General features: G+C 41.0%; 1 protein-coding gene across 1 annotated transcript in view; it reads left to right on the top strand.

Moving 5' to 3' along the window:
* Positions 1 to 17,268: 17,268 nt before the first annotated feature.
* The window catches only part of LOC111958264 (CD166 antigen homolog A), a 60,653-nt gene continuing 56,742 nt past the window's right edge, over positions 17,269 to 21,179 (top strand). Inside the window, exon 1 of the mRNA XM_023979505.1 lies at positions 17,269 to 17,538. Within this exon, the coding sequence (XP_023835273.1) occupies positions 17,487 to 17,538 (52 nt within the window). The 5' untranslated portion in view covers positions 17,269 to 17,486. The remainder of the gene's footprint in view (positions 17,539 to 21,179) is intronic.

Raw genomic sequence — 21,179 nt, 5'->3', positions numbered from 1 at the left:
AGGCCTCCTTGCTCGCACAAGTTCTGCCCATACATTTTCTATAGGATGGGTCAGTGCTTTGTGATGGCCACTCCAATACCTTGACTTTGTTGTCCTTATGCCATTTTCCACAACTTTGAAAGTATGCTTGGGGTCATTGTCCATTTGAAGACCCATTTGTGACCAAGCTTTAACTTCCTGACTGATGTCTTGAGATGTTGCTTCAATATATCACATAATTGTCCTTCCTTATGAGGCCATCTATTTTGTGAAGTGCACCAGTCCCATGCAGCAAAGCACCCCCACAACATGATGCCGCCACCCCTGTACTTCACGGTGGGATGGTGTTCTTCGGCTTGCAAGCCTCCCCTTTTTCTCCAAATATAACGATGGTCATTATGGCCAAACAGTTCTATTTTTGTTTCATCAGACCAGAGGACATTTCTCCAAAAAGTGCGATCTTTGTCCCCATGTGCAGTTGCAAACTGTAGTCTGGCTTTTTTATGGCGGTTTTGGAGCAGTGGTTTCTTCCTTGCTGAGCAGCCTTTCAGGTTATGTCGATATAGGACTTGTTTTACTGTGGAATATAGTTGCTTTTGTACCTGTTTCCTGCAGCATCTTCACAAGGTCCTTTGCTGTTGTTCTGGAATTGATTTGCACTTTTCGCACCAAAGTACGTTCATCTCTAGGAGATAGAACGCGTCTCCTTCCTGAGCGGTATGACGGCTGCGTGGTCCCATGGTGTTTATACTCCCGTACTATTGTTTGTACAGATGAACGTGGCACCTTCAGGCGTTTGGAAATTGCTCCCAATGATGAACCAGACTTGTGGAGGTCTACAATTTTTTTCTGAGGTCTTGGCTGATTTCTTTTGATTTTCCATGATCAAGCAAAGAGGCACTGAGTTTGAAGGTAGGCCTTGAAATACATCCACAGGTACACCTCATTGACTCAATTATGTCGATTAGCCTATCAGAAGCATCATTTTCTGGAATTGTCCAAGCTGTTTAAAGGCACAGTCAACTTAGTGTATGTACACTTCTGACCCACTGGAATTGTGATACAGTGAATTATAAGTGAAATAATCTGTCTGTAAACAATTGTTGGAAAAAATGACTTGTGTCATGCACAAAGTAGATGTCCTAACCGACTTGCCAAAACTATAGTTTGTTAACAAGAAATTTGTGAGTGGTTGAAAAACGAGTTTTAATGACACCAACCTAAGTGTATGTAAACTTCCGACTTCAATTTTTTACTGGGTGGCAGGTAGCCTAGTGGTTAGAGTGTTGGACTTGTAACCAAAAGGTCCCAAGGTCAAATCCTGAGCTGACAAGGTAAACAGCTGTCATTCTTCCCCTGAACAAGGCAGTTAACCCACTGTTCCTAGGCTGTCATTGAAAATAAGATTTTGTTCTTAATGATTTGCCTAGTTAAATAATGTTTAAAAAAAATATATATATACACATATAAATAAATCTTGCATATCTTAATTTACTTCACAATTAACAAATAATATGCGTAATAATGCTGGCAGTTCATACGAAGCATTGTTACCTATAACCAGGATTAGCATTACATTAAAATTACATTTTTGGAAAGCAATTATTATTTCTGCAAACAATTATTGTGATTCATCCAGTATTGTCCCTAACACTCATTACCCAATAGCAACAGATATGGGTTACATAACCGCGCACACACCAACAAAACACACCACACACACACACACACACACAACCACAACACACAACACACACACACACACACACACAACACACACACACACACACACACACACACACACACACACCACACACACCCCACCCTTCCCCCACAAACAATCACAAGCTCAGATGTTCAACAGTTGTTCCATCCCCGAGCCCAACTCAAGAGAAGACTTGATTTGTGAATGCATGGATGTAAAGTATTGGGTGGCAGGCACAAAATGCATCAGTTTTGTGCACTTTACCATGGGGCTGGCCATGGGCCTCTTGTGCACACCCTGATCTGCTTCACCTGTCCCTGTGATTGTTTCCACCCCCTCCAAGTGTCGCTTATTTTATAAGTGTATTTTATCCTTGTTTTTCCTGTCTCTCTCTGTGCCAGTTCGTCTTGTAATGTTTTCCAAGTCAACCAGCGTTTTTCCCGTTCTCCTGCTTTTTGCTATTCTCCTTTTTCTAGTCCTCCCGGTTTTGACCCTTGCCTGTTTCTGGACTCTGTACCCACCTGCCTGACCTTTCTGCCTGCCTTGACCACAAGCCTGTCTGCCACTCTGTACCTCCTGGACTCTGATCTTGTATTGAACTTTTGCCTGTCCACAACCATTCTCTTGCCTACTCCTTTTGGATTAATAAACATTGTAAGACTCCAACCATCTGCCTCCTTTGTCTGCATCTGGGTCTCGCCTTGTGTCATGATACTTTGGTGTTGTATAGAGTAGGAATCAGATCCCCATTGGTACAAGTACATTCAAATCACAGTAGTATCACACTCTCCAACACATTTACCAAGACCTGAGTCAAAGAATTAAAGAGGGTTCAAATAGATTTAGTTCCTTTTGAGAAAAACATCACAGGTTGTTAGATATTGGAATTGACAGATTCAAGTTGTTTTCATGCAGCAAACAATCCTCAACCATAATCGGGAGAAAATATTGGATTCCACTTCTTTGTCAGCTATTTTAATATCAGAACATATTTCCCTATGAATGAAAGTACCCGGTGTGAGATGAAACAAAATTGCACAAAACAACAGTTGAAAAAGAACACCAAATAAAATAAACCGTGTACCCCCCATGTAGAATACTTACAGACAAGAATTTATGTGACTACAGGCTACATAGAAATGAATTGATTCTTTTCAGATGTCTTATACTGTCTGGATTCTTACAATAGACCTAGTCATCAAACATTTACATATCCTGCTTCAAATCCACCGTACCATCACAAGGCTTATCAAAGGCATTGCTATAGGGAGAAAAATATTGCAAAGATGGGCTTTACTGTTACCTGCTACTTTCTCAGAGACAAATCATCTCCTCTTGAAACAGGTAATCCATTTCATAAAGATTGTGTTTCACTAGAACAGATTAGTTTTGAATGGCACAATTAGATAATCTCCATATGAAATTAATGCAACAAAGGATAAAAAATTAGGCCCAAAGTTAAATTGTTTCAAATAGGCCATTGGGGGAGGCAGTGGAGGTTGTGAGGAGTGAGAAGGCACCAGAGCAGGGACACAGGGGCTTGCTCAGTCAAGTGCTGAATTACTTAGAAACCCCCCCCATGTGTTCCTGCACTGAAACCTTTTCTACCAAAGGTAATTAAAATCTGCAGCAAGCACTTAACAAGATTAATTCCATCTTGATCTCCAAAATAAGGGGGGTTGTCAACATATGTGTCTCGGGATCTCAAAATATGTTTGAGCTAGGAGGCACTGCACTCTAATAAATTCCCAGGTTTTCTAAAATAACTCAAGCAATGAACTTCAAAGTAAACACACCAAGACCGTCATGAGGAGGGTACAACAACACCTTTTCCCCCTCAGGAGATTGAAAAGATTTTGCATGGGTCCCCAGATCCTCAAAAAGTTTTACAGCTGCACCATTGAGAGCATCCTGACTGGTTGCATCACTGGTATGGCAACTGCTCGGCATCTGACCGTAAGGCGCTCCAGAGGGTGGTGCGTACGGCCCAGTACATCACTGGGACCAGCTTTCTGCCATCCAAGACGGTAGGCTGTCATTGTAAATAAGAATTTGTTCTTAACTGACTTGCCTAGTTAAATAAAGGTTTAAAAAAATATTATAATAATAATTAAAACTGTACTGGAGCGCCAAGTCTAGGACCAAAAGGCTCATTTACAGCTTCTACCCCCAAGCCATAAGACTGCTGAACAATTAATCAAATGGCCACCCGGACTATTTACATTGACACTTCCCCCCACCCCCAATTTGTTTTTCCACTGCTGCTACGCGCTGTCTATTATCTATGCCCCCTGTATATAMCCTCGTTATTGTTATTTTATTGTGTTACTTTTTATCATTTTTTACTTCACTTTATTGAACTGTATTGTTGGTTAAGGGCTTGTAAGTAAGCATTTCACAGTAAGGTCTACTACACCTGTTGTATTCATGTCACGTTCCTGACCTGTTTTCCTTTGTTTTGTATTTATTTTAGTGTTTTGTTGACTTTCATTAAAAGAATGAACACTAACCACTCTGCGTTTTGGTCCACACCTTCTGTCAGCGAGGACAGCCGTAACAGAAACACCCACCACAAACGGACCAAGCGGAGTGGAGAAGGGCAGCCCAGCAGCAAAGACAGACAGAGGAATGGACATGGGAACAGCTGGAGGCAGCGAYGAGAGCAGAGGCAACCGGAGAGAGGAACCGGAGGTATGAGGGTATGCGGCTAGCACGGAAGCCCGAGAGGCTCACCCAAAAATMTCTTGGGGGGGAGCTAAAGGGGAGTGTGGCGAAGCCGGGTTGGATACCTGAGCCAACTCCCCGGGCTTACCGTGGAGTGAGAGGGCGTTGTACTGGTCAGACACCGTGTTATGCGGTAAAGCGCACGGTGTCCCCAGTACGCGTGCTTAGCCCAGTGCGGGCTATTCCACCTCGCCGCACTGGCAGGGCTATGGGGACCATTCAACCTGGTAAGGTTGGGGAGGCTCGGTGCTCAAGAGCGCGTGTCCTCCTTCACGGTCCGGTATATCCGGCGCCACCTTCCCACCCCAGCCCAGTGCCTCCAGTTCCGGCACCACGCACCAGGCCTACTGTGCGCCTCAGCAGGTCAGAGTCGGCCGTCTGCCCAACGCCGCCTGCGCTGCTTGCCTGCCCAGCGCTGCCTGAACTGTCTGCCTGCCCAGCGCTGCCCGTCTGTCCCGAGCCGTCAGAGCTGCCCGTCTGTCCTGAGCTGCCCGTCTGTCCCGAGCCTTCAGAGCCGTCCAGCCAGGACCAGCCAGAATAGTGGGATTGACATGGAGGGTGGATATTGGGAGGAGGCCACGGAAGCGGCGGTTGACTATGGTGGGGTGGGGACCACGACCAGCGCCAGAGCCGCCACCGTGGACAGACGCCCACCCAGACCCTCCCCTAGACTTTGTGCTGGTGCGCCCGGAGTTCGCACCTTAAGGGGGGGGTTCTGTCACGTTCCTGACCTGTTTTCCTTTGTTTTGTATTTATTTTAGTTGGTCAGGGCGTGAGTTGGGTGGGTTGTCTATGGTTGATTTTCTATGTTGGGATTTTGTGTTCGGCCTGGTATGATTCTCAATCAGAGACAGCTGTCAATCGTTGTCCCTGATTGAGAATCATACTTAGGCAGCCAGGGTTTCACTTGTGTTTTGTGGGTGTTTGTTCCTGTGGAGGTTTTGTTGCCACACAGGACGGTTTCGGTTTTGTCACGTTGATTGTTTTTGTATTTTGTAGTGTTTTGTTGACTTTCATTAAAAGAATGAACACTAACCACTCTGCGTTTTGGTCCACACCTTCTGTCAGCGAGGACAGCCGTAACAATTCAGCGCATGTTACAAATAAAATTCGATTTGATTGGAAACAGTATCTCAAGGCTTATACAATGCTAAGTTTCAAAGTGTAACCTGCAGCTTGTGTTTACTCGTAAACATAAATATATCACCACACAGAATATTTGCTGTACACACACGTTATGTGCACATCGCATGCTGAACCGTCTCTTTTAGACCAATCATGGGCTCATGGGCTCTCCGCATGAGTCAGGGGTGTAGTTTTTTCCAAACAGTATTCATTGCCATGTTAATCTTAGTTTAGCAGTCAGAGCATTAAGGTACTGGCCATTATGTTGTTATTCAGAGCCCAGGGCAGTCAGAGCATTAAGGTACTGGCCAACATGTTGTTATTCAGCACCCAGGGCAGTCAGAGCATTAAAGCACTGGCCACCATGTTGTTATTCAGTGCCCAGGGCAGTCAGAGCGTTAAGGTACTGGCCACCATGTTGTTATTCAGCGCCCAGGGCAGTCAGAGTGTTAAGGTACTGGCCCCATGTTGTTATTCAGCAACCAGGGCAGTCAGAGCTGTTAAGGTACTGGCCACCATGTTGTTATTCAGCAACCAGGGCAGTCAGAGCGTTAAGGTACTGGCCACCATGTTGTTATTCAGCACCAGGGCAGTCAGAGCAAAGGTACTGGCCACATGTTGTTATTCAGCAACCAGGGGAGTCAGAGCGTTAAGGTACTGGCCACCATGTTGTATTCAGCGCCCAGGGAGTCAGAGCGTTAAGGTACTGGGCCACCATGTTGTTATTCAGCAACCAGGGCAGTCAGAGCATTAAGGGTACTGGCCACCATTTGTTATTCAGCGCCCAGGGCCAGTCAGAGTGTTAAGGTACTGGCCACCATGTTGTGATTCAGCACCCAGGGCAGTCAGAGCATTAAGGTACTGGCCACCATGTTCCTTACTTTAGCGCCCAGGGCAGTCAGAGCGTTAAGGTACTGGCCACCATGTTGTTATTCAGCGCCCAGGGGAGTCAGAGAGAGAAAGATGACGTCAGCCTGGCCTGGGCCATCTTTAAAACCAAACAGACTCTGGCTCCTCTCTTCCACATGACTGTTGTAGAAAAACAAAACTGGTAGTTCTACCAGTAACAGGTCTTGGGGGCTTAAGCCACACAAATCCCCCAGATTCAAATGTCATAGGGCTTACCTTCTCTGCTGTTTTGCTTTGCCCACTTGGCCAACCTTAGAGTGAACTACCTCTGTTGAACCAATCTATTAATCAGTTATGTTTGATGATTGAGCCGTTGACAGAAAGTTGAACCGGATCAGGTGTTACCTGGCTGTAAATTGAGAGAGGGGGTTGGAGGACAGGAGTTCTGTACAATCATCCCTCTGGGGCTGGACAACATGCTCTCCACAGGTTCTTGTCACCACTCTTGTCACGACAGTAACAAATTACTTTTGCCTGACTTTTTTGGTTTGACTTTGCAACTTTGGAATCGCGGTTACCTAAACCATTACATAACTTCAGTTGTTCCATGAGAGCTAGAGCCATGAGAGTTCAAATGCTTAATAAGCTAAAATGTTGAATGTAAATTGCCTTTCACGTACGTTTTCTTGCCCATATCATCATGGTACCATAGTGCACCTCAGTTATCAAGGGAAGGATCACTTATACGGCAAGAATGTTAATCAACTCAATCATATAAATACAGTTGTTTTTATCGTTTTGGTGCTATTTTCATAAGTATGTGGTGAATTTTAAAAACTCAGTACAAAACTCCAAACTGGTAACCCTTGTAATGCAGCAAGTCTCATATTCAAAACGTTTTATTGTGTATTAATTTTGCTTGAAGACATCTTTCAATACACAACCAGATACAAAATCTAAGTTTACTGTGATGAGGACATTAATTTAATTGCAAAAAAACAACACAATGATATCTTCTCAATTTTGTTATTTGAACAATCAAATCAAATCAAWWWWWWWTTGTCTCGTGCAGAATACAACAGGTGAAATGCTTACTTACAAGACCTTAACCAACAATGCCTTTTTAAGAAAATAGAGMRAAGACAATATTTACTAAATAAACTAAAGTAAAAACTGTTTTTTTAAGTAACACAATAAAYCAACAATAACGAGGSTATTTACAGGGGGTAGCGGTACCGAGTCAATGTGCGAGGTAATTTGTACATGTACAGTACCAGTCAAAATGTGGGACACACTTACTCATTCAAGGGTTTTTCTTKATTTTTACTATTTTCTACATTGTAGAATAATAGTGAAGACATCAAAACTATGAAATAACACATATCATGTAGTAACCAAAAAAGTGTTTAAAAAATCAAAATATATTTTATATTCTTCAAAGTTGCCACCCTTCGCCTCTATATTTAACCAGGCAAGWCAGTTAAGAACAAATTCTTATTTACAATAAAGGCCTAGGAACAGTGGGTTAACTGCCTTGTTCAGGAGCAGAACGACAGATTTGTACCTTGTCAGCAGGGGGATTCGATCGAGCAACCWTTCGGTTACTGGCCCAACGTTCTAACCACTAGGGTACCTGCCTTGACAACTTTGCACACTCATGGAATTCTATCAACCAGTTTCACCTGGAATGCTTTTCCAACAGTCTTGAAGGAGTTCCCACATATGCTTTTTTATTTAACCTTTATTTAACTAGGAAAGTCAGTTAAGAACAAATTCTTATTTACAATGACGGCCTACATGCTGAGCACTTGTTGGCTGCTTTTCCTTCACTCTGCGGTCCAACTCATCCCAAACCATCTCAATTGGGCTGAGGTTGGGTGATTGTGGAGGCCAGGTCATCTGATGCAGCACTCCATCATTCTCCTTCTTGGTCAAATAGCCCTTACACAGCCTGGAGATGTGTTGGGTCATTGACCTGTTGAAAAACAAATGATAGTCCCACTAAGCACAGACCAGATGGGAGGGCATATCGCTGCAGAATGCTGTAGTAGCCATACTGGTTAAGTATGCTTTGAATTTTAAATAAATCTTTAACAGTGTCACCAGCAAAGCAACCCTACACCATCACACCTCCTCCTCCATGCTTCACAGTGGGAACCACACATGCAGAGATCCTCCGTTCACCTACTCTGCGTCTCACAAAGACACGGTGGTTGGAACCCAAAATCTCAAATTTGGACTCAGACCAAACGACAGATTTCCACCGGTCTAATGTCCATTGCTCGTGTTTCTTGGCCCAAACAAGTCTCTTCTTCTTATTGGTGTCCTTTAGTAGTGGTTTCTTTGCAGAAATTCGACCATGAATTTCTGATTCACACAGTCTCCTCTGAACAGTTGATGTTGAGATGTGTCTGTTACTTGAACTCTGTGAAGCATTTATTTGGGCGCAGTTAACTCTAATGAACTTATCCTCTGCAGCAGAGGCAACTCTGGGTCTTCCATTCCTGTGGGGGTCCTCATGATAGCCAGTTTCATCATAGCGCTTGAAGGTTTTTGCGACTGCACTTGAAGAAACGTTCAAAATTCTTGAAATTTTCTGGAATGACTGACCTTCATATCTTAAATTAATGATGGACTGTCATTTCTCTTTGCTTATTTGAGCTGCTCTTTACATAATATGGACTTGGTCTTTTACCAAATAGGGCTATCGTCTGTATACCAACCTTACTGTACCTTGTCACAACACAACTGATTGGCTCAAATGCATTAAGAAGGAAATAAATTCCACAAATTAACTTTTAAGGCACACGTGTTAATTGAAATACATTTCAGGTGACTAACTCATGAAGCTGGTTGAGAGAATGCCAAGAGTGTGCAAAGCTGTCAAGGCAAAGGGTGGCTACTAAATATAAAATATATTCTGTCAAGGCAAAGGGTGGCTACTAAATATAAAATATATTTTGAGTCGTTTAAGACATTTCTGGTTACTACATGATTCCATATGTMTTATTTCATAGTTTTGATGTCTTCACTATTATTCTACAATGTAGAAAATAGTACAAATATTATTTTTTATTTTAAAAAGTCAAACCTGTTTTCACTTTGTCATTATGGGGTATTGTGTGTAGATTTATGAGGAAGATTTTTKATTTAATCCATTTTAGAATAAGGCTGTTACATACAGTACATCTCTGATTTTGACAATATCAGATTTTCGAAAACTTACTTTGAAGTAAAATCAGAATAATCATCATAATAGTACATTGCAGTATATATATATCATACTTTATATGTTTATACTTTACAAACATACATTTTAATTATTRGTTCATTATTATTATTTCATCATTATTAGTTCTCAAAATCTGTAGTAGACAAGCCAGTTTAAAATCTATAGGTTTACCAAACGGTTAATTGATGACCAATTAAGAACAGTCGGATTCAGTAATAGTAAAATGTATTTTAACCATTGATAAGAGAATCATATCAAAAGTTAKGTGAGCTCTGCATTGTGAAAGGCAAGTACTTAATATAAACATACAGTTGAAGTCGGAAGTTTAGCCAAATACATTTAAACTCAGTTTCACAATTCCTGACATTTAATCCTAGTAATAATTCCCTGTCTTAGGTCAGTTAGGATCACCACTTTATTTTAAGAATGTGAAATGTCAGAATAATAGTAGAGAGAATGGTATTAGTATTTGGTAGCATTGCCTTTAAATTGTTTAACTTGGGTCAAACGTTTCAGGTAGCCTTCCACAAGCTTCCCACAATAAGTTGGGTGAATTTTGGCCCATTCCTCCTGGCAGAGCTTGTGAAATTGAGTCGGGTTTGTAGGCCTCCTAGCTTGCACACACGTTTTCAGTTCTGCCCACAKATTTTCTATAGGATTGAGGTCAGGGCTTTGTGATGGCCACTCCAATACCTTGACTTTGTTGTCCTTAGCAGAAAAGCACCCCCACACCATGATMCTGCAAGCCCTGTGCTTCACGGTTGGGATGGTGTTCTTCAGCTTGCAAGCCTCCCCCTTTTTCCTACAAGGTCTACAATTTTTTTCTGAGGTCTTGGCTGATTTCTTTTGATTTTGTAACMGCAGTCTATTTTGTCCTCCTCATCGGACGAGGAGAGGCGAGAAAGATCGGAGGACCAATGTACAGCGTGGTAAGTTTCCATGATTTAATAACAAGAAAACTAGACAAAATARAAAACAACAAACGTACTAACCGTCACAGTCCCGTGTGGCACAAACACTGACACAGGAAACAACCACCCACAAAATCCCAACACAAAACAAGCCACCTATATATGATTCTCAATCAGGGACAACGATTGACAGCTGCCTCTGATTGAGAACCATATTAGGCTGAACACAGAAACAGACAAACTAGACACACAACATAGAATGCCCACCCAGCTCACGTCCTGACCAACACTAAAACAAGCACAACACATAAGAACTCTGGTCAGGACGTGACAGATTTTCCCATGATGTCAAGCAAAGAGGCACTGAGTTTGAAGGTAGGCCTTGAAATACATCCACAGGTACACCTCCAATTGACTCAAATTATGTCAATTAGCCTATCAGAAGCTTCTAAAGCCATGACATCATTTTCTGGAATTTTCCAAGCTGTTTAAAGGCACAGTCAACTTAGTGTATGTGAACTTCTGACCCACTGGAATTGTGATACAGTGAATTATAAGTGAAATAATCTGTCTGTAAACAATTGTTGGAAAATTTACTTGTGTCATGCACAAAGTAGATGTCCTAACCGACTTGCCAAAACTATAGTTTGTTAACAAGAAATTTGTGGAGTGGTTGAAAAACGAGTTTTAATGACTCCAAACTAAGTGTATGTAAACTTCCAACTTCAACTGTATATTTCTAGATGAAACACTGATTAAGTTTGGTGAAGAAGTGACTATATGATTTTGTGTGTTGTGCTTAGTCAATTGAAAATGTGCTTAGAATTTTGAATAATCTGCCTTTTTGATGATCTGTTTRGAGTTTTGTACTAAGAGCGGTGAAAATGTTACCACATACTTGTGAAAATTGCACCAAAGCAATAAAAAAAATAAAAAATTCTTGATTTGAGGCAAAAGAATATAGGCTAGCTACCCTTGCCTAACATGGCATGTATGGATTCCCTTTCTACAGAATCCAGTACATTGGAATTTGAAAGGGGTTCATTGAATTTATTTAAAGCCTGGAAATATGGGAAAGTACAGGCCAAAACAAAGTGGTTCAAAAACTACTCCAGAGAAAATACTTTTTGATGTAATGACAGCTCTTTCAACCCCTAGCCCAAAAATGGTATCCGTAGATCTAGCTCCTTCYTCTGTGGTTGAAAAATAGTGTCTTTAATGTTGGATTTCTATGTCATCTCTTTGATATTCTTGACATGTCCTTTTCACTCAAATCTATCAGGTTTTATCTTGCCTTTTCTGCTATATATCTCCAGCTTTTGCTTTAAAGATTAAATGGCTAATCGAATATCAACCTGCTTTCTTTCTCACAAAGATTTCTGCTTTGTTTGAATTTGGATCTGTAGCGAATGATGGGGAACAGAAAGAGGACTATTACAACATATTTACCTCTAAAGTCAAACACAGCTGGGTCAGAGGATTAGCAGGCTAAGGTTTTCCAATGCTTTCAATTGTTATAAAGCTACACTACAGTGAATAATAAGCATATAAAACTGATGATGAAGTAATTAATACCCTGATACCTAAAGTGTAGTAAGTAAAGTAGTATTAAAATAGTAAACTATTATTGTTTGTTAACATCTTTCACCACATTTTGGAAAGTCTGCTGTCTTTGGAGACTGAGTAAAATGAATCAGCAAAAAGGTCCACAGTCCCAGACTTGTTCGAGGCAAGACAACATTGCAAAGTTGGAGATCCATACTCTTTGGCAGCTTGGCAGATGCATAGGTTATTGCAGGTCTGTGAGCAAGCCCAAACCATCCCCATGATAGACACAATGTTTACAATTACATATCAAAATCCAATAATCAAGATACTGTAGTGTTCCAGTGCAATAACTATAAATTGGACTAGACTCCTAAATTAATGTGGGATTTGATCTGGCCTCACATCAAAGAGAGGAAAGTMCAACATTAAATGATTTTCCAGTTTGCCTGTTTAAAAAAAAAAATACAGTATATATACATTTAAACACAATCCATAATTAACCTGTATCATTGTCTGCATCCATTGCATTAGCTTGTGATGTTATACAAACAGTTGGATTAATGAAACGCTTCGGACCATTGTGCACATGGTGCACATTGGGAGAAAAGCGTAATTAGGTATCTATAAACATAGCCGGTAAGATGTTCTGCTGTCAATTTTTTCTCTGGACCAGATTTATTTTTTTGCCCGTGCTACAGACGGCTATATCGGTACGCTAATACAGGACTAGTAAAGGCCCAGTGCACTACTTTTGTAAAGAAAAAAACATGTTTTATTCAGATTTCTCAGTGGGTGCTGCAGCACCCTCAGAACCCCTACTTTCCCGCGGCTATGTCTATAAATCTCACCTCATTAAACACACAATTTTCAAAAGTTATCATTTGTTTCTTTTCTGGGTTTGCTTTCTGATTGTAAGCCTGCAGGCGGAGAAAACATAAGTACGGTTGATTCCAGAGGCATCATTAGCTGACAAACCAACAAATAATTGCAGGTTTGGGTGAGCATAAACATTAGTGATGCCTGACAGCTGCCTGAATCCTAGCAGACAGGCCGATGTCTTTATGAATAATTTCTCCACCTCTCTAGCTACCAGCGAGTAACATTTAGGGATATAACAGGTACCAAACAAACAGCACAACACAGCACAGCACAACACAGCAGCATGCATGGCAGACTACACAGTGAATGCCACAGACTGAGTAATAGAGGCTGGGAATAATTAGCCCAATTGAAACAATATGACGGGCCTAACTACAATAAAGATGCAACCTGCCTTGTTGCTTTAATAGATAGCATCAATAACCCATTTTTATTGATTACCTTAATATAATGATGGAGGACTTGAAGGGGATCAAACACAGAGATCTGGAACTATGAGGAGGATGAGTTCTGAAAAAAAGTTTAACTCTACAGAGAACAATAACATCGATTCCGACACTGACTCTTCGCAGAGGCAGAGCTAACCTGCCATCGACCACTGGCCGCTCGCACACTCAATCAGATTAACTAGTGAAGCAATCATCGATTGGAGGCTCTGCTGCTGGCTGACACAGGGCCGGCCATTAAGTGGATCCTCATCTCCCATGGACACAGCACAGAGAGAATGTCAGGGTCACTGTGTTCTCCGTCCGCTCTGTTCCACGGKCTTGTCACAGAGCCTATTCACTGGGAGACTAATCACTCCACCACTGGCCCCTGGAGGAGATGTGACCTAGGCCTCCTGCTTCATGGGACCTGCAATATCATGTCCCCAAGGCCCAGCCAGGGGACAGCATGCCCTGTGTCATATCATACATGCTGCTTCTCCACAACGGAACACAGAGACAGAAGCAGGATTACTATCAAGGCTATGATGGTGTAATTAATMCACCATGTTTCATTAAAATGTCACTCTGCTGTCCTGCTCAATGCCTTATATAGCCTATTCAGAGCATGAGATGATAAAATGCACTTAGGTAATCAATATATCATTATGTTACAGTCACTTAAGACCCTCAAAATAAGTAATAAAAACTCCCCAGCAATGTAATGATTTCAACCCATGAAAGATTCACTGTGTAGGTATGTTGACTGCCCCTATATATAACTAGTTTTATTCTACGAATTCATAGAAACGCAAGGTTATTTTTATTCACCCTGATAGCAAAGGCAATGTCACAAGATGTCTCAAAAGATGTCAAGGCGAGAACATTCTCTTTCATCAAATAAAAGATGTGAGCATCGGTACAGGGGCTCAGATATGACATGATATGCTGAAATTCATTATTCCCTGTGAAACCTTATTATTTAGCTCTGTGGATAGCAAATGCTTTCCAGTGCATACTAAATATTACTACTAAATTACTGGGTATTCATTATCATTCTTTCCCTCCTAAACAAAAATATATATTTTCCTAGCCACTGTGCATCTGCATTGCTTGGTCTTTGTGGTTTTAGGTGGAGTATTTGTATGAGCACTTTGTGACAATTGATGGTGTAAAAAGGGCTTTATAAATATATTTGATTGATTTAGTATTGTACTATTTTGTGTGCACCTTTTAGAACTAACAAAGCTACATTTGCTAGGATTTGCATAATATGTCATTTGTAATCTGTAACACAATAAAAAAAACTGCATTATCTTGCAATCTTGTATAGTATGTGGAGTTAGAGACTCTTAGAGATAAAGTTTTTAATGTTCTTGTTCAACTATCTCAACTATATATGTTGGCCATCACTTCTTTCAGATGTTCAGTCTTGGAGTTATTTGCTTTAGCCTTGCCTACCCTAGCTGGTTTATGGGTCTCCTGAGATCCCAGCTCAAGTGCCAATTATACCAACCTGTTTTTGTTTGGTAATTGAATGCCGAACGAAGTCTAAGGCTTTGTCACCATTCTGACCGAATCATTCTCACCCGTGTGGAAAAMAAATAAATAGTTATCTTTTTCTTCCTGTGCAGTCAGGCATATCACTCTCACAGAATATTGCTTTGTGGTTCACTCCTAATCAAATTGCATTTAGTTTTTCACAACCAGTGCACGCAGTACATCCTTACAAAACCATTGTACTTGAAATCCTTCTCCGGTTAGATACATTTTCACCCCCACAAATCGGCTTTTTACCCAAGCTTGACCACTCAGTTAACAGCACAGTGAGAGCTAAGTTCACAATGTCTGGTTTTGTCAAATGCAAACTCCATAATCTCACTCACTTCTGATTCTCAGTCTCACCTCTGAATGTCTAGCAGCATTAGAAATTATGCTCTGCTCGTCTGATCAGAGCACAACCTCATGAAATTGGTGCTTTGATGGAGTCACTGGCAGAGGCTTCAAGGTAGATATGAAGCTCAACAGACACAGAAATAAACTCTGAGTCACAGAAACCATCTAAAACCCACTGCCATCTCAGTTAACTGCAGCAGCAGCACACCTCAGCCTTGTACATATTACCTCGACTAACCCCGCTCATTGACTCGGTACCTCCTGTATATAGCCTCGTTATTGTTAAGTAATTTGTGTTCATTTTTATTTTATTTTTTTATTTTGTTTATTTAGCAAATATTTTCTTAACTCTATTTCTTGAACTGCATTGTTGGTTAAGGGCTTGTATAAGTAAGCATTTCACAGTAAGGTCTACACCTGTTGTATTTGGCGCATGTGACAAATATAATTTGATTTGAAAACAAGTAAAGCCAGCAGCAGCACAGTCTGAGTCTAGTGGGAGTATTGACTGTATAGTACTACCTACCCAAACACAAGTACTGACTGCTCACATCCTCTCCAACCTTTAAGATACCTCTGTCCTCATTTTAATCAACACAGGATTAAAGTTTAACACCTGACGTTGCACAATGCTGAGCCTCTAATCAGGATGTTAGTGAGGCGCTAGTTTGAACACCTACTGTCTCTCTCTGCCATCAGCAACTGAAATCAGGATTCAGTAAGGGAGGAGCGATGTAATCTAGACATCATGCATTTTACATTTTAGTAATTTAGCAGACACTCTTATCCAGAGCGACATAGAGCAGACATTGGCAGATTTTTCACATAGCGGGCTCGGGGATTTCAACCAGCAACCTTTCGGTTACTGGCCCAACGCTCTTAACTTCTAGACTACCTGCCGCCCACATCATGCATTTTATTTCAGTCATTAGCATTAAAAACTTGGGTGGCACATAAAACAGCACCTTAGCTATGAGGAGTCACAATAGAAACTGGCTGCAGTGGAGACTTTAGTGCTAGCCCACACCCCACCCTTTTCACATCCAGCCTGGCCTCAGAGCCATACGAAACATACTATACTTGTTTCTGAGCAGCTCCAAGATGTATGATATCTACTTATGGTCTAGTTACTTTAGACAGAAACAAAAGTAGGGAGGTTGGTCGGAGAGGATGCGTGGGTGTAATCCACGACAGTCTAGCAATCCAAAGGTTGCAAATTCCACTGGTATTTTATTCAAACTATCTCTTGCAATGCAAAGGGGCAATGTAAAATAACAGTGCGCTGCAGTTATGAATTTAAACTATGAAGAGCCACCTTGAGCCTCCCACTGGGCAGAAACTGGCTGAATCAACGTTCACTGTAATGATGTTGAATCAACGTGGAAAACTTATTGATAGGGGAAATTCTTGTTTTTTAACCTAAATCCAATGACATGGTGACACATTTTTTTATTTCACATTGAATTCACATTAGTTGACAACTCAACCAAATGTAAATCAAAACTAGARGTTGAAATTACATCTGTGCCCAGTGGATTATTTTGGCCACTGTGTATGCTTATACTTGTCTTACTTCACACATGTACAAATGTGTATTCATTTCAAAATGTGTTTTTTGCATATCCCACTCTCCCTGAGACCCTCTGAGCGTGGGGTCACGGACAGGGTCTGCCATTATCAACAGCGACCCTGGAGCAAGTAGGGTTAAGTGCCTTGCTCAAGGGCACATCAACAGATTTTTCAAATTGTTGGCTCAGATATTCTAACTAGCAACTTTTTCGTTACTGGCCCAACACTCTAACCGCTAGTCTGTGTGTGTGTGTGTGTGGTGTGTGTGGTGTGTGTGGTGTGTGTGTGTGTGTGTGGTGTGTGGTGTGTGTGTGTGTGTTGTGTGTGGTGTGTGTGCGTGTGCGTGTGCGTGTACGCGCGTGTGTGTAATGCAGTGCGGAGTGGGATCCACAAATTGTGGTAGATCCTGGGCGGAGTTGCTGTAAAATCCTACCCTACAGAGCTTCCCGTCGTCGCTCACTCGATGCGCTCCCACATTTGTTTGCCAATGCAAGTGAGAGAGCACATGTTATACAGCAGTAACTGCACACAGTTAGTGAATATTTAACCCTGAAGTTTACGGAAATAAGTTAGCTGATCGATAATAACAAACATATTATCGACCTTTAGGAACAGCAGGGCAAGGATATCTGGCTTTCGCCAGGATGCATTTTTCCAGCTGTCTGTGTGCCCTCCTCGTCGCTCTTGTCTACCAAGGTACTGTATTCAGCCTATCATGCATCATATCTTACATTGTTTAAAAGAAAACTGATAKATTTTGTCATAATTTTTAACAAACACATCATGGGAACTGCATGGTGGTGATGAGTTTGTAGACGATACATCTGAAGTGAAAATACTTGTCATTCGATTAGCAATTTTGATTTACACTGAGGTTTGTGAATACAGAGTTATAGCTAGTTATAGTCATGGTTAGAACGTTATTTTGCAACTCTACCATTATTGCTCATAGCATAACTACTGCGTAACTACAAGTTGTATAGCGCATTAAGTGTGTACAACCTCTGGCCACACTTCGTGGGAGTGTTGAGTATGTTTCGCCAGGTGATAGTCATGCGCTCTCAATTTGGGAGCGATGTCCTCTCATTTTATTTCAATAATTACAACAGTAAACCAACTTTTCACAATAATTTGTGTGATAAACGTGTGTGGTAAACGTTCATTCCCAAACATATACATTACGCACTCAAACGCGCACACTTGTTTCCCCACGAGGCAGGAACACCTTGCAGATTAAAGTTAGGCTTTTTTACATTCTGTAAATGTCGTTAAAGAAAGCTTTTTTTTCCAATCCAACAAGTATGCACCATGTGTTTAAGCATTCAGACTCAACATTTAACCAAACTGCAGTGGAGCTCTCAATAGTCCTTTGGGAGAGGGAAAAACCTGTTCTCAAAGCATTTCGTATTATTTTTTACGTAAATCAGAGACACTCCATTTAGTATGATATGTTACATTTCGTATGGTATGTATTAATTTATGGATGTCCATCACCCATTTCATATATGTTACGAATTACAATTACTATTATATGTTACGAATTTGCAAACTTTCAATATGTTACGAATTTGCCAAATGGATGATTTGTTACGAATTCTAGCTAGGTGGCGTTAGCTAGGCTAGGGGTTAGGTTTAAGATTAGGAGTCAAAATCAAATCAAATGTTATTTGTCACATGCGCTGAGGGGTTAGGTTTAGGGGAATAATTTGCTAAAAGGGTAAAGGTTAGGGGAAGGGTTAATTAACATGCTAAGTAGTTGCAAAGTAGCTTAAAAGTAGTAAGTAGTTGAAAAGTTGCTAATTAGCTATAAAAAAAAATAAGTTGTCCGTGATGAGATTRGAACCCACAACCTTTGGGTTGCTAGACGTTTGCGTTATATGCCCGACCAACCAACCTCCCTTTGTTTTTGTCTTAAGCAACCATCTGTCTTATGTAACCATACCAAACATAACATATCATACTAAATGGCTCGTCTCGGAATTACATACAGAATAATACGAAATGCTCTGAGACCAGATTGGGAAGGGAGGTGGGTGATCAGACTTAGGTCCTCCTCTGTCTGACACTGTCACTTGACATGCCTGTCATTGTAAATTACAGTGTGCCTCCCTTGTCACTGTCACCCGCTCTCAGGCGTTTGTACTTGAACTGGTTGGAAAAAAGAGCCTCCCCTATAATAATAGCATGTCACGTGTTAACAGTTTTTCTAGTTGGACTGTGTGTTGTAGTTCTGTTGCCAATTGCAGCAGTTTTTAAAACAGTGGAATTTGAAGGCCTTTAGGGTGGGGCTGTAATTTAGGTTTATAGCCCTCCACACCAACATTTGATGAGTAAACATGATGCTGGCAGTTTGGCCGTCAGTCCTCCATAAATGGTGAAACCATGTGTCTGTTTGCTTGTTCTATGGAGGATTGATGATGACTTTTCAATGTGCTGGTTACTCATTACAACTTCATATGCAGTGTCATTTTAAGAAGCACTAGGCAACCATCTAGTTATTCATCTTCATCAAATCACAAAATCCCTTAGTCTAAACACCACATATTTCATCTATCACTCATGCCACCTTGTAAATGTTGAATTGGAGGTTTTAAACTAAGTGCTCAGTTTGTGAAGGTAGTTTTCAGAATAGACACCATCAGTCAGTAATTAGATACACTGTTGATCTTTTATTCCAAAAATTCTCCTCTGGCAAGCGGTTCAGGCCAATCATGCTCAAAACCTCCCGCAACCTGAACAGTTTCTTTCCCCGGGCTGTGGCCCTCACCAACCGGCCATTGGGCCCATAGAAACAAAAGGACTATGCACTCTATGCTGCACACGGGATCAAGCCATCTCTGAACTGTACACAYAATAACTGCACTATACTGCATTGCACTCTGTTCATCTCTCTGCATTTAGATATATTCATACTGATACTGTACATCCACTGTATATCAACTGTATACCCATCATATATTTGTTTACCGACTGCACATTCTCTTATATGTTTATCCTCAATCTATCTAGTTGTATATAATGTACCATATGTAAACTTTGTTTAAACTCCACTGTCGGTATTCTGGCTCTAAATGTTGTCTATCACTAGCAGCACCATATCACCAAGTCACATTCTGAGTATGTGTAAACGTACTTGGTGAATAAAGGTGATTCTGATTCCGTTGTTTTAGAGGGAAGCGGAGGTTGTTAAATGCAGTTCCTCTGGCTCAAACACTGAGAGCTGTGACCCTCGGCCTAGACCAGATAGTGCTGGAAAAACAGGGCCCTGAAAGACTTTTAGAACAAATAGTCTGCGTAGATGCATTTGTTTTTTTGTTCCCTGCTTTCCTCCACTCCTCCCCCACCCTCATCCTACCCTCCCTGGAATAGACAACACTCAGTATCACACCTGGTATTACTCGTCAAGCAAGTAGGGCTCTTCATTTGCTAATGGACTAATCTGGCCCCTGTTCGCATGGGGACCACAAGGTTTCATTGTCTGAGTGAAACCTCATTGAAATATGTTCATCCACTTTCTCACTCTCCGTAACCAGTTTTTGTCCTGACATGATAGATAAATGTTCAGTTGATTGGTGTAGAGAAAGACTGGAGCGATTTGTGTTCTCAGTTTGCACTTGGGATTTGCGCATGTTAATTTGTGTGACTGTGCACGTCACGTCTTGTTTAGAGGCGGGTTTGTCTAGATGTTTGTGGTTGTTCTATCTCCCGTTGACTCCTTATACAATGTGGCCCTTCATGCAAAATGTCGTTTCATGGATGGAAAGCACAATAACATGAAACTCTTCATCCTTAATCGTAGATGTTTATGATCCAGATCCTATTTACAAAGGAGAGTGTATGTGGGGCAAGACAGTGATATCAGATAATGCAATTGTAATATCGTTATTAACTTGATGTTCTACAGTTAAATAAAGGTTAAATATMATTTTTTTTAATGCTGATGACAAGTTTCATGACAGTGTTACAGGGAGGTGATAGAATATAGATAAATATAGATTAGAATATAAATAAAGTGCCACTGCTATGCTGAAAATGCCACACTTAGCTCTGAGGAGAGTGGGTGTCACTCAGGATGACATCATCATTTTGTGTGCTCTACACTTGCATTTACAGGTCTTCAATCTGTAAATCATTCCTGTAATATCTTTGCAGAAAATGTCACCATCCTACATCATAATACTGCAAATATGGATGTTTTTAATGAGACAGTATCAACAGTTTGGTATACAAGACTATATATTTATTCCTATGAGTGTCTTTCTCTCCTTTTCTGAATTCATTTCCTACCCCTCATTTAGATATGAATTACTGGAAATGGCCTCAATCACACATCATAC

This window comes from Salvelinus sp. IW2-2015, linkage group LG4p (assembly GCF_002910315.2).
Source record: "Salvelinus sp. IW2-2015 linkage group LG4p, ASM291031v2, whole genome shotgun sequence".
In the NCBI taxonomy this organism is placed as follows: Eukaryota; Metazoa; Chordata; class Actinopteri; order Salmoniformes; family Salmonidae; genus Salvelinus; species Salvelinus sp. IW2-2015.
This window is presented reverse-complemented; position numbering and strand designations above follow the sequence as displayed.